The 13,239-nt window shown below is 44.5% G+C and overlaps 2 protein-coding genes across 7 annotated transcripts; both read right to left on the bottom strand.

Annotated features, from left to right (window-relative positions):
- Window positions 1-928: 928 nt before the first annotated feature.
- LOC136516798 (protein DEHYDRATION-INDUCED 19 homolog 2-like) lies at window positions 929-6,757 on the bottom strand. 6 transcript variants are annotated; one of them, XM_066510279.1, is made up of 6 exons: window positions 5,618-6,757; window positions 5,330-5,493; window positions 2,981-3,058; window positions 2,208-2,548; window positions 1,860-1,918; window positions 929-1,399 (listed from the first exon to the last, which is right to left on the bottom strand). In XM_066510279.1, the coding sequence occupies exons 1-5, from the start codon at window positions 5,709-5,711 to the stop codon at window positions 1,891-1,893; spliced, it is 705 nt and encodes a 234-aa protein (XP_066366376.1). In that variant the 5' UTR covers window positions 5,712-6,757; the 3' UTR covers window positions 929-1,399; window positions 1,860-1,890. The 6 variants fall into 6 exon arrangements, with proteins under 6 accessions (XP_066366376.1, XP_066366380.1, XP_066366375.1 ...); XM_066510283.1 differs by having other exon boundaries at window positions 2,280-2,548; window positions 5,618-6,753; XM_066510278.1 differs by having other exon boundaries at window positions 929-1,918.
- Window positions 6,758-7,535: 778 nt separating this feature from the next.
- Window positions 7,536-12,995, bottom strand: LOC136516797 (NADP-dependent malic enzyme, chloroplastic-like). The gene is made up of 20 exons (XM_066510276.1): window positions 12,828-12,995; window positions 12,349-12,647; window positions 11,188-11,308; window positions 11,019-11,093; window positions 10,742-10,893; window positions 10,542-10,647; window positions 10,407-10,472; window positions 10,193-10,288; window positions 10,031-10,102; window positions 9,862-9,945; window positions 9,632-9,730; window positions 9,420-9,467; window positions 9,272-9,325; window positions 9,085-9,183; window positions 8,867-8,956; window positions 8,701-8,778; window positions 8,368-8,442; window positions 8,166-8,256; window positions 7,940-8,068; window positions 7,536-7,830 (listed from the first exon to the last, which is right to left on the bottom strand). Exons 1-20 carry the CDS (start codon window positions 12,864-12,866, stop codon window positions 7,742-7,744), a joined length of 1,962 nt encoding a protein of 653 aa, XP_066366373.1. The 5' UTR covers window positions 12,867-12,995; the 3' UTR covers window positions 7,536-7,741.
- Window positions 12,996-13,239: the final 244 nt, after the last annotated feature.

Raw genomic sequence — 13,239 nt, 5'->3', positions numbered from 1 at the left:
GATTGGATTGCCCTTTCGGCCTGTTGTTCAGATACCGAGGCCGGCCCATGAGTTGTGTATTGTCTGCTTGGGCCGAGCCTTTGTTGGGAAGCCGGTCCGCGAGGGACTCCGGGTTTATGAACCTGACAGATAGTTTATCTTTTGCATAGGTTTTGCTAGGGTTAGAAAAAAGGCCATAGTTTAGAGTTAGGTTTAGAGTTAGATTTTTAAGTTGTCTAATTCATCCCTACTCTTAGATGTCACGATCCCTACACCACACCTGCACCCAAATTCTCCTCCAATCCAACTGTTGTGTCAACCGTCGTCAGCTCCTGCAATAGGGCCTAACAAGCCCGAGCCCAAGGCCCCCATAGACTGACTCCCACTGCCAAGGCATCAGCACTTCAGCAGCCATGGCTCCGACACTCACCCTCGAAATGCCCGGCGCTGCGCCGCCTTGACAACCAAGCCTACCCAAGCCCCACCCACGCTAAGAAGTCTTCTTCCTCCATGGAAGATAAGAATAGGTGGTCCACAAACCCGCTTGTCTGAATTCTAGATGAATCTGAATGGTTTGGAGGAATGCTGGAGGAATTTATGAGAGAAAAACACTGTTCCGGATGAAAAAATAAGCGGATCTTAAGCCGGATTTAAGGGCACGCGAACGGAGAGCGTTTTTAGTTCCCCTAAACAAATAGCGCGACAACAAATAGCGTTTTTAGTTCCCATAAACAGATAGCACGACAACTGAGTGCATTACCATTCCCGCACCCACCGCTAAACCAAACATAACCTAAGATGAATCCAGTTGCAACTCCATTACTACAAGAGAAATATATGGTAAACGTACCAAACATCTGTATGACAGCGGGCAGAACTTAAAAGACAGAACATTAAGGGACTAAAGTGAACAGTTTTACATAAAAAAATGGGTTGTGATACCATCATATAAAACAATGCATATTATTACAACAATTAAATAAAATATCCTAAATCATGGCGAGTAGCTCCCTATTCTTATATTGTATGCACAATTCCACCCCAAGGGCAGTGTCCTCATTTATTTGACACAGAAATTTGGAATACTACAACCTTCCTCCCCCTACCACCCTGATGCACTAAGGGCAAATGCAGGGAGATAAACATACATACATACATACATGCATAAATATTCCATCCGTACATACATGAACTTAGATGGACCTTTGTGTGGTCACGGCAGCAGCAGCAAGAGTAAGGTTGCTTAAGTGCAGATGATTCTCTTTGTGTTCCTTGACTGTATTGTGATGCTGTTATCAAGTTTGATGACCTCCTTTACAAGTTATCATCATCAAATATTGTCGAGAGCACAAGCCCACGGACGAATTTGCTCCTTTGAACCCTTTCCTTCTGATCCTTCTCCGATAATGATGGTTCAGCTCTGTAGATTCACCACAGCAATTTAATCAAGAATAAACACCAAAGAGAAATATAGTGAATGAGGGGGAAATTTGGTACACAAGACGAAACATTAAAACACCATCCTGAAATGTTCATTATATTGTTCAGCTCACAAGTCAAAGATGGCTATTTAGAACTAGCACTGTGAAACTAAGGCATTATGCATGACCAGATAAGCAAAATCGAGGTTTGTTCATTTCGTAAGTCTCTACAGAACATGTGGATGCAATCATGCATGTAGCTCATAACAAACCCTTAGAAGAGGATCTGCTACAATTTTCAAGCATAACCTTTTTTTTCATTTGTTAGCACTAGTTGAAAACATGCGAAAGAAGTGCCAATAAAGCAAAATCGCATTTCAGGATTATGGGTATAATGATGGCTGTTAGGTAAAAAGCAGAGCCATGCGGGCAAAAATGTCAATCATCAATGCATACAACCTTATGGCATCGGAAGTACAATATCTTCAACCTATTTCTTTGAACGGTGCCAAATAGACCTAAGAATCATGACAATCAGCATAAACCAGATCTTAGCATCATAAAGAGTGTATAGTGATCCACTGAGAAAGTTAGCAATATAGCCATGAAGGATAAATTACTAACATATTAAACAAACAATACCAAATAAGCTATTTGATATGATATTTTTAACATGCTTGGACGGCATAAATATGCACTGGTTTCTCACAGTGAAGTACCACAATTAGAAGATTATATTATCCGCAAACACAAAAGAAAATGAGAACTGGACATAATGTGGAAAACTATGAGCTATCATACACTGACCAGATACAATGGTATCGTGGCAAAGGGGGAGCTGAGTGAGGCAGCAGAAAGAACAAGCTTGAGGTGACATACCTCTCTACAGTCTTTTCATCTGGGAATTTATTTAGCAAAAAGTTATTGTCAGATGAGTCGGAATGTAAATCTTTGGATGGTTCAGCCACAGGCAAACTACAAATTAAAGATGACAAAAATGGATCTGGTGCTGCAGCAGGAGGATTGGATACAAAGGATGATCCACCGAGAAATGACTGCAAACTGCCATTTCTCAAGTCCTTTCTCAACAAAGATAACAAAGAATGGGACCCAGTAGATACTTTTTGGACTCTGCGCCTGCGCTGCATGTATTATTCATTAAGGAAAACAATGTGAATATTCTGTTCCAACATACCTATGTATCTTCAACTGTAGTATAATGCGAAAATATAAAAATGCCAAAGGGCACCTAGCTCAAACGGTTAGGTGACCCAGCGGCACTCCTCTAGTCCTGGGTTCGACTCCCCGTGGGAGCGAATTTCAGGCTGAGGTTAAAAAAATCCCCTCGTCCGTCCCCATAACCAAAGCACTGGGGGGGCACCGGCCCAATTCTCACTTGGGCGACGGAAAGCCACCGTGTACGGGTGGGGGCGGGGGTTCGGGGGTTTTCTCGGCCGGGTGAGAAGGTCCTCCTTATTTGAAATGCTGCGGGGGCAGTCTTAACCCCCCGGTCGAGTTTTTTTTTTTTTTGAAAATATAAAAATGCAAGTGATCAGCAACAGCAGCATAGTAAAGGATATCTTGAAATAACTTCCATGCTGCATAGTCAAATGTCCTATCAAGTCCATTCCAACCCTTGTAGCACAGATGGGGCATACCTGAAAGGGCATTTCAGCAAATTCCATAAGTTTTTGTTGTCTAAATCTATTATATAGGATGATCTTAGTTGTAAAGCTGGTTAAATAGCTAACACTGCTTCTATCATGCCCTAAGAAATAAGAAAAGAAGTGACTAATACATCTGTTACAAGTTTGCAGCAGTCTTCAGAATAGAGAGAAGATTTCAAGCCTAAAAAAGTATAGATTCATCAAATGGAAAAGAAATACTGTAAAGGATAAAGAGCTGGAAGACAGCAATGAGTCTGGCAGAAATGACAAGAGGCAAATGACAATGCACCAAAGTTTTCTTCAAGTCTCTACAAGCAGAGACAAACAATTGGTTTGGCATCAAAGAAGAAACTCTAGATAGTACAGTACCCCGAATGAGCTAGAAAATATTGTCTTAACACAAGGGATGAAAATGACACCAATGTTTGGGCAATGTTGAAGAAATGTGTGAGATCTATGTCAATCACATTTTGCAGTGGTTCGTCCTAATTAGTTTTGTACTTCTGCAAGGACAAGCAAAGCCAGGGTAGTAAACACTACCCTACTAAAAGCTTGGCAGAAAATGGTAAGAACCCAATGACTGAGCTATATATTCATATCTCCAAGATAGGTAAGGTGAGTATTTGCCCACTAAGGCTTGAACACAGATAGGCCAGAGGCACAAACAGCATCTAGATAAAAAAAAATGCACAAGGCCTTCCTGCTTCTAATTCCATTGGCCAGTTACCATTTAATATACTGACAAAACACTTATACTAGCGATATAAAAATGACTGTTAAATTATGGTTCTACAAGGTGTGCAATATGTAATCCTACATATCTGAATCTAGTTTCCCAAAAGATATTTATATTCTATCCTTGTACCCAAGTCCAGATGGATTAATCTGTTTTGTTGGTTCTTGTGGACAATAAATAACAAGCATTCGTTCATGAAAAACAAATCAATCACCAAATTAATTACCAAGTCAGAGTTTTACAACAGTCTTATTGGGATATTTCATGAAAGAAAATGGCCAGATTAAATGATTCGACGAAAGTGATATGAAATGGCATACAAGATAGAATGGTCATCAGCTGCAAAGAAAGTAGTACAATCCTTCAGCTCCAAACTAAAAGCCACAAGAAATCCTAGCACAAACCCAAAAATCATCCGTATCAGTACTTCAACTTCAACATCAATGGCCCTGTTCGTTTCGCTGAAATTTGGCTTATGCTGATATGGGTGCTAACAGAAGATACCAACAAATGAAGCAGCTAATCTTAAACGCAAACAAGAATAACAGATTACCTACTAGTATTTCATTGGTTCATTTTCAAGCACAGTCATAATTAGCAAATTACAACAAGAAAGATTGTCAGGTAAAAGGATTGTATGGGAAACTTCCAGCACAAGCAACAAATGTTACACCTAACCCAACCCAAAAGACAAAAGTTCAACTAACCCATCAGATAAAACTAAAACCCTCTCAGTGCAGCCCAAATCAAAAGTTCAAAACAGCCACTTGAAAGGCAAATATGCCTCTAACAGGACACCCATGAGCTCACACAGAAAGAACACACACAAGCACAAGTGGATTTGGTGGCTGGAATGACTTAGCCTTTTCTGTTTTTTTCTCTTCTACTAATATAGCCAACGTGAGCTACAAATCAGGCTGTGATAGCCTCCTAATTAATGCAGAAGATTACCCAACTAATCAGCCTATTACTCCATGCTGAAAATTAGCTAAAGTAAATGCTATGCACCTAGACACTAGCATGCACCAACACACAAAGGATTATTTCCAACATCACTTTCCCAACAAACACACAAAATCATTCCATATATGATTCCTCTAATCCAGCACATAAACACACCTACCTCAACCCCATAAGCAACCACATCCCACAATTCCAACCAACAATGCTCTATTTGTTCCATTCCATGACAACCCCTCCAGAAACAAGACAACCCACAGAGTAAGAAATTATATTTTTTTTTCTGTATGTTGGTCCCAAACTACCTCAGGGGAAAAAAAAGGTGGAGGGGAGAAGAATCAGGCGTCATATTAGCATCCAAAGGTCTGATTTTCCACAGCAGACATGAAAGCTAAGAGATGGTTCCAACCACTTTAACCTGCAACCTCCATTTAACCATGACAATTGCGAATTGCAAAGGGGGGAAGAAGCATGCCTAGAAATGCGTAGTTGTACCGATGGCAGACATCATCACTTCATCAGATGATAAGAATTGGGCCAGGAACAAGTGAAAGCAACGTACGTACCCCGCTCTTAGCCTCAACGGCATGCTCGTCGTCGATGTGACAGCAGAGGCTGACGAAGTCGAAGTCCTCGTCGCAGAAGGGGCAGTTGTAGGGCTCCGCCCCACCGCGCGGGTCCGTCACCTCGTCCCCGCCGGCGTCCGCGTCGTCGAACCCCATGTACAGATCTGCGCGCGGCACCAGCGCGCCGCGCATAGACACCGCCCATCAAAACCAGCCGCGTGAAAAAAAAAAATCGAATCAAAACGAACCAGAACCGGGAATGAAAACGATCGTGCCGGGCGTACGTACCGTAGCGCGCCTGCAGGCGCCTCGCGGCGGCGGCGGCGGCGGCGGCGGAAGAAGACGAGGACGACGAGCGGCCCCACACGTCGGCGGCGTCCATGGCTGCGGGGGACCGAAACCTAGGCCGGCTCCCCTCCTCCCTCTCCTTCCTTCCTCACTGCTTCTCCCGCTTTAGAGGGCGGTGTTGGTGATGGTTTTGTCCGTCGGTGGTCTGGTCCGGGCCTCCTTTTCCTCAGTGCTCCTGCGTCTCTCTCAACGGCCGTGCGTGTGCGTGAGCGCGTGTGGTGGACTGATGGTGTTGGCTTCAGGCCGGTGGGCGGTGGGAGTGATGAGCGAATGACGTGCCAACCAGGGTGAACCTTGTGCACGGTGAGTCGTAGGGCTGAGTGTGGGGCACGGCATAACTACCGCTAATGGGCCCGTTTGCTTCTGATTTAAACCCCTTTTTCGGGTGTGGCTGTGCAGCCAGCCCAAGCAGATTTTCCCTGTCAGAGACGCTGTAAGCATTTTCATCAGCTTTGTAGAACAACTCTTTATTTTGATTTTTTTATATAACAAAAATCTTATTGACAGTTCGATAAAAAAAGCTCTTTAAAAATCAAAAGTCACTAAACACCGACTGACCTACATATCTTTCTTTCCTTTGTGACTTTTCTGAAGCCCACATGCTTTTTCAGCCCATGTTGTCTAAGCTCTAGACGTCAGGTCGTCGGTGTTCACAATGCATAAACACAGGTCTCTGCTCCTTCCGTCCTCCACTCACACCCTCTTCCCTATTTGTCCCTACCCTCAGCGTCTACGAATTGCCGACTCCGCAACCACCACCCCGCCGCTAGCCAGTGGCCAGGGGCAGCCCCATGCCCCACACATACTGACACAGAAGTCGTGCTCGGTGCTCCAACTGCTCAACTAGGGCTGCAAGGGGTTTAGTTTGAACCGCTTGGGAACACGGCCCGCTCCTCAAATTAGCGGGTGGATTGAATTGGATCGACTCTAAGTAGAAAAGGGGAAAAAGGATCACTAACCCTATCGATCCGAAATGACCCTCGGGTCAACCCTCCGCTTTCATGTCACTCTTACTATCGCCTAGCCCCAATTGATTATAAAGTTAAACAAATGCTTGCATTGCTCTCTGGGTCTATGGAGCCAAGGGAAAATAAAAGGGGCGGTTCACCCGTGGGCCATTGGAGTAGGGAAATTAAAAGGTGTGGTTCGACCCTGATCCTAACACTGATTACAGCGAGGCAGCTAAAGGGTTGCCCCAACCCGTACCCTTTGCAGTCGTATGCTCAACTGGTGCCTATGGCTTTGGCTCTGCCACTCTTTGTACGACCATTTTTTTTCCTTCCAAACTCCTTAATCTATAAGATTTACAGGATGTGTACTAAAGGTGGTTGATTGAGTATTTTGTTGTCAATCAAGATCTTCTCATTTTCGTGAAAGAGAATTTTACATGCTTTGCTATTTGATTTGCCCTATCCCCAACTATACATGAGCATGCAGCTCGCAGCCCGGTAGCCCAGCGCGAGGCCTGATTTTTTGGCCTGGCCCAACTCATTTAATACAATGACACTCAACAAGTTGGCTTGACAGCTTATTTATGAAAAGAGATAGAGAGAGAATTTCATAGACTTTGATCCCCTATCACAGTTAGCAACATAAAAGTAGATGTGGTAATCTTAATAATTGTGTCATGAAACTCTTCACTGAGATTAACATGAGTAGATTTTGTTTTTCTTATCTCAGGCTTCGCTTGCAGCATATAACCATTAACCAGAAAGATCACTTGTAACAATTCGTTTGTGCTGACTGCTGCAGGCTCAGGCTTTGAGCTAACTTGCAGAATTCTTCGGTTTCCTTAAATTTGGCCATCTTAATTTGTTTTCACAGCGATATCTCTTTCAGCCACTTTAACAGATCATCATACGCGAGCGAAAGAATAACAAACATTGTCACACAAGATTGTTTCCTTTCATAAGGTTACAACATATCATATATGCATAGACAGGTACAGTGTCCACCAGCAGCAAGGGTAGTTTAGCAGCAGGGACAACAAACAACAATAACTACAACATTGCAGTATCATCTGCGTTGATAGATTTTATTACTGCAAAATTGATCCCAGCAGCACTACCGGTAGTTACGGTAGACAGGAGTGTACATGCAGCTCTCTGCATATTTCACCAGGTCTCTGGGGGGAGGCAGACGTGTCGCCAAACCTGCAGAGGGAAGTTGATGATGTCAGATCAGGCATGTATGAGACTTGGTGGTGAATGCCAAGATCAAGATGTGGAATGGTGTCTGCAAAGCAAAACAGAGGACGTGTACCAAGTTCATAAGCTTTTGCAGCCACGGCTGCAGCAATGTGCGCAGAGATCTTTCTAATGTTGGTGAAGGGTGGGAAGATCGATCCCTTGTCAAAGTTCTCCTGCGTGGCCTGAGCAGCTAGTGCTTCCGCTGTTTGAATGGATGAAACATGAGATTAGTCCGTAGTCTCATCAAGGTATGAAAAACGATTTTTTATGCCCAACAGTTTCCGTTTGGAGCTACTTACAGGCGGCAAGAAGCATGTCCTCGTGGACACGGATGGCTCCAGAAATAACAAGACCGAGGCCGAATCCAGGGAAAATGTAGGCATTGTTCGCCTGTTGTAAATAGCACAGTTGAGTTAGCAATAAACAACTTATGTTTTGCGGGTGTTTACACCAGCAAGATTGCATTGCCTAGTAGGATTTAATATTAAAAACAAGTTCTACCTGCCCAGGTACAAAAATCTTCCCATCGTACTCCACAGGGTCAAATGGACTGCCACTGGCAAATATTGCACGACCCTGAACATAGAGTGCAAATAAAGAGATATGAGTTGCAAACTACAGAGTACAGACCCCACAAGTTTCTTTCTAGAAATCAGCCACTTCCTTTTTTTTTGTCCAATTAGATCACATTTTAATAAACAGGAAACTGAGCACAGGTTCTAGTGATGGCTACATTCAAAATGGTAGCCAGACAGTGCAAAAAATGCCAAATGTTTTTACTCAAGTGGACCAATTTGTAGATCAAACTCTGCAAGAGATGATTAGACGGTTCACCTGAGTCCAGTTATATGCTTCTTCAGCAGTACATTCAGAATGTGAGGTTGGATTTGACAGTGAAAAGATGATAGGCCTCTGCATTTATAATTAGCAAAATCAGAGGTTAGCTTTCCATCCTCACAATATACCACCAAACAATGTCAGAAGAAAGAAAAAAAATTACCTCATTGAAGGAAGCCATGGCCTCAACAACTTCTTTTGTGAATGTTCTTCCAACTCCAGATGTCCCAATCAGAACTGTAGGTTTGATGGACTGGAGGATATGACGAAAGGTTAGTAAATTCTTTTCTTTGAAAACAGCACAAACAGGACAGCTTTAAGTGAAGGCAGCAGCTGCTAATGAACTGAAGTACAATATTAAATGCACATGAGCATGACTACCTGAACAGCATCATACAAGGTTGTCAAGGGCTCATGCTCATGTGCCCAAGGTTTTTTGAATGACTGAAGGGAGTTTTTCCGAGAGTCAACAATCAAACCCTGTATACAAAATATCGTGTTAGGATGTCAGATAAACAGGTGAGCAAACATTGTACTAGCAACAGTGCATTTTCCTTTGGTTACACACCTTTGAGTCCACCAGCCAAACCTTCTTGCGGCACTCTTCAATTGGAGCCTTCGTCTATAAATCGATCCGACCAGTACATGTTAGAGTAAGAACTAGGACAAAAGAAACCTACCACACATTCAGATACTAAAAGTATGTAGCTAGTTACCTGTTTTGAAATCTCAAGAGCAATGAGTTCTGCAATACCAGTTCCAGCCTGAAATCAAATACATTATCAGAATCTTATCGATCGGTCTACTTTCCTTGACAAGAATCTTACTAACGGTCACAATCCCATTTCAAAAGATACTAGTACATAGTATGCTTCGACAGTTGGGTGACAAAAAAAATAACAGTTTGCCAAGAGATGTTCTAACTAACCTCCCCAGCACCAAGGAATAAATAAGTGTGCTCTGCCAGGGTCCCACCAACCACATTGAGTGCTGCTAACACACCTGCAAGGACCACTGATGCTGTGCCCTGCAAACATTCATATTTCCAAATCGGTACCAATCACAAAAGGCAATAAACTGAAGGATAATGATCTCAATTAATTAAGGTTGCCCCCTGGTATCAGTAAAAATAAAAACACCATGGGTGGTTCCATTTACCTGGATATCATCATTGAAAACAAGATGGCTCTTCCTATATTTGGAAAGCAAATCAAAAGCATTATGGTTGGCGAAGTCCTCGAACTGTCCAAAGTATACAGCGTTACATTTTGCGATAAAGAGTAAATTGATCCGGCATAGCAAAAGTACAATGTTGAGTCCAACTCACCTGAATGAGGACTTTCTCACCGTAGATTTGCTTAACAGCAGCCATGAACTCTTCAATAAGCTCATGATACTCCTGCCATTAAGGAAAATGCACAGATAAGATCTCAAGTGTCACATATTTTGCCAATTCCTAACTCCCAGCAATCTCGACACAACTACATACCTCGCCAGTTGCACGTTTTTGCCGGAGTCCAATGTAGAACTCATCATTAAGCAGTTTCTCATTATTTGTGCCAACATCAATTGTGATAGGCAAACACTGCAACGTAATTTAGAATTCACCAATTGAGATAACTTGTTGTTTGTTGGTACCAAACATACAGGACCATTACAAGAGATGCAACCAAAAAGGGGACAGAAAAGATATGATCGCTTACAGCTGATGGACGAACTCCTCCAAGAGCAGTGTATAGAGCAAGTTTGCCTACAGGAATTCCCATTCCCTATAGAAGGATTCAGTATAATATAAGCAAAGGTCCTCAAGTAATAAGCAACTAATGAGACAATCATACCTGAGAACCCAAATCTCCAAGTCCCAAGATTCGCTCACCATCAGTAACACAGATAACTTCAATGTTCCTATGTGGCCAGTTCCTTAGAACTTCTAGGACCTTCCCCCTGGAATGCACCTCGCGGTCAGTCCAGATCAAATAGGTAGATGGTAGACAGCTATATATTATTGTAAAGTTCAAGCAAATATAGGCACACATACTTGTCCCTCAGGCTGACATACAGACCCTGTGGTTGTCGAAAGATGGATCCATACTTCTGGCAGGCCTCACCTACAGTTGGTGTGTAAACCACAGGAAGCAGCTCCTCTACATTATCAATTAAAAGCTTGTAGAAAAGCCTTTCGTTCCTCTCCTGAAAACAGGAGGTGTTAAGCCCAATGATGCAACCAACCATTCATTCTAACTGAACATCTCATATCAATTATGCTGGCCGTCTCAAGCTTTCATATAAGAGTAGAAAGGATAAACTGGGGTTACCTGAAGGTCCATCATGGCCATATAGCGCTGCAAAGGGACCTGGTACTGCCGCAGGTTGTGCATGATCTTCTTAACCTACATATACATTAAAGTGATCTTCAGTATAAAAAGAAAAAAGAAAGGTCAGCATAACAACAGATACTGTTCTAGCCAGTATTGTGCTCCATACTTGGAGTTCCTGAGACACAACTGCAGGAGGAAGCAGCCCACGCAAGTGGTGTGCATCCCTCTCCTTCTCCGTGAAAGCAAGACCCTTGTTGTGGTGTGGATCCCTCAAGAGGGTGTAACCGCTGATGTAGAAATAAGACACGTCAGCATATTTTTCAACCAAGTAAAGGAAACTTATTTATTGGAAAGAATTATGGTCGTAGATTCAAAGAAAGGCTTTGCATCCAGCAGTGAACATTCTAGAGCCCAGATATTTTTCCTTTCTTTGGGTGACATGGTCATATTGATGCATCATTCACAGTAGATTACGTGACAAATTTGATTTGGTAATATATTACCATAATATGGTTGCAACTTAGTATCAATTTCCATCATATTTCACTGTCGAAGGGGTAGCGGCAGAAACCAGACAAATTCATATCGCTGTGGGCCAGCTTAGAATATACTTGCATGAAACAGGAAAACCCCAAAGCAAAGCAGACAATTCCTGGCTTTGCTCAACAACTCTGGACCTAACTCAGCATGAGTTCATTTGTGACACCAACCCGATTCAGAATTCTACAACAACGCCAAAAAAAATATAAACATTCCGTTCGGAATTCCACAACACCGCCAAAAAAACATTCCGAATTCAGAATTCTACAACACCGCCAAAAAAACATTCCGAAAATGAAACTTGCTAGAAACTCCCATGTGACATATGGTGATTTAACAAATCTAGGCCATATCAGGCGGGAGCTTCTTAGTTAAGCTGAAGCACGTTTCGATAAATTATTATTGAAATGAAACTAAAAATAAAAGGCAAATTAAATGGTAAAGTTGCCTTCGGTGCAGCTAGTCATGCACGCGTGCACTAATAATAGAACAGGCAATTAGTTTTTTTTTTATAAGAACAAGCAATTAGATTTGACTAGACGCAAGCAAGCAGTAGTAGAATTAGAACCAGTATGTATATGGTAGAGCTAGACAGCCAGAGCCCCAAGCATCTAGGCTCCTAGACACGTCAGCATCACGCGGACGAAACCGCGTACCAACCCCGGACGAAGCAAACCAGCACAAAACAAAACCCAGATCGGCGGCGCATCGAGACCTCCGCCAGCCCACCCACCCAGATCCAATTTAATTCCCGAATTCACACCCCTGCCGCGACTCGCCGGCTCACCTTGCGACGGAGAAGGCCCAGGGCATGATGGGCACCTCCTCGGCGGCCCCGTCCTCGCCGTAGTGGTCCTCGACGACGACGCCGGCCGCGGTCGCCTCCACCTCCTCCTGCTCCTTCTCCTTCTCCTTCTCCTTCTCCTTCTCCGTCTCCGCGGCGGAGCCCATCGCAACCGCCCCCACCCGCCTCGGCGGCACGGCGCGCACCTTCACCGCCGCGGCGCTCCTCCGCAAGGTATTCCTGTAGGTCCGGCATCCGTCGCAGCTGCCGCCGCCGCCCTCGCTTCGTCCTCCCCGCTTCCACTGCGGAGAATAAACAGACACACACGCACACACAAGCTCAACTGGTCAGGTGGTGGCAACTTTGACTGGCTGGACGAGGAGAGTAGCCCGCAATTGCGATGCCCGGCGCGCGGAGCACCGGGAATCACTAGCGGAGGGAAGGTGTAGTAGAAGGGTGGCTAGGCCGCTCGTGGAACGTACCGGGGAGGCGGGGGACGCGGCGGTGCGCGCGGAGATCATGGTGGCGTCGAGTTCGGCGGGTGGAGGGAGAGAGGGAGGCGGGAGCGGCGCGGCAGTGGCAACTGGCGGCCTCCTCCTCCCTCTTCGGACTCGGAGCTGGCAGCGTGGAGAGGGGAATGCGGCCGGGTGGCGAGGGGTACAAAAAGGGGGCCTCGGCTCGGGGCGGTGCGCGTTGTAGTTTCCGCGTGTACCGCGCACGTGGACGCGGGGGCCGCGGTGGGGTCGAGCTGGGAGAGGGAGGGTATTTTAATTCGGGAGAGAAGCCGCTGCGGCCTGCGGGCTGGTTGCCTGCTGCGCACCGTGACCTTGGGTATTGACGGGGTTGTTCCCCCGTTTTAGCCGACGGGATGATTGTTCGCTGAACCTTGCGACC

This window comes from Miscanthus floridulus, chromosome 17 (genome assembly GCF_019320115.1).
Source record: "Miscanthus floridulus cultivar M001 chromosome 17, ASM1932011v1, whole genome shotgun sequence".
In the NCBI taxonomy this organism is placed as follows: Eukaryota; Viridiplantae; Streptophyta; class Magnoliopsida; order Poales; family Poaceae; genus Miscanthus; species Miscanthus floridulus.
Note: the sequence above shows the minus strand (reverse complement) of the source record. Positions and strands in the feature narration are given on the sequence as shown.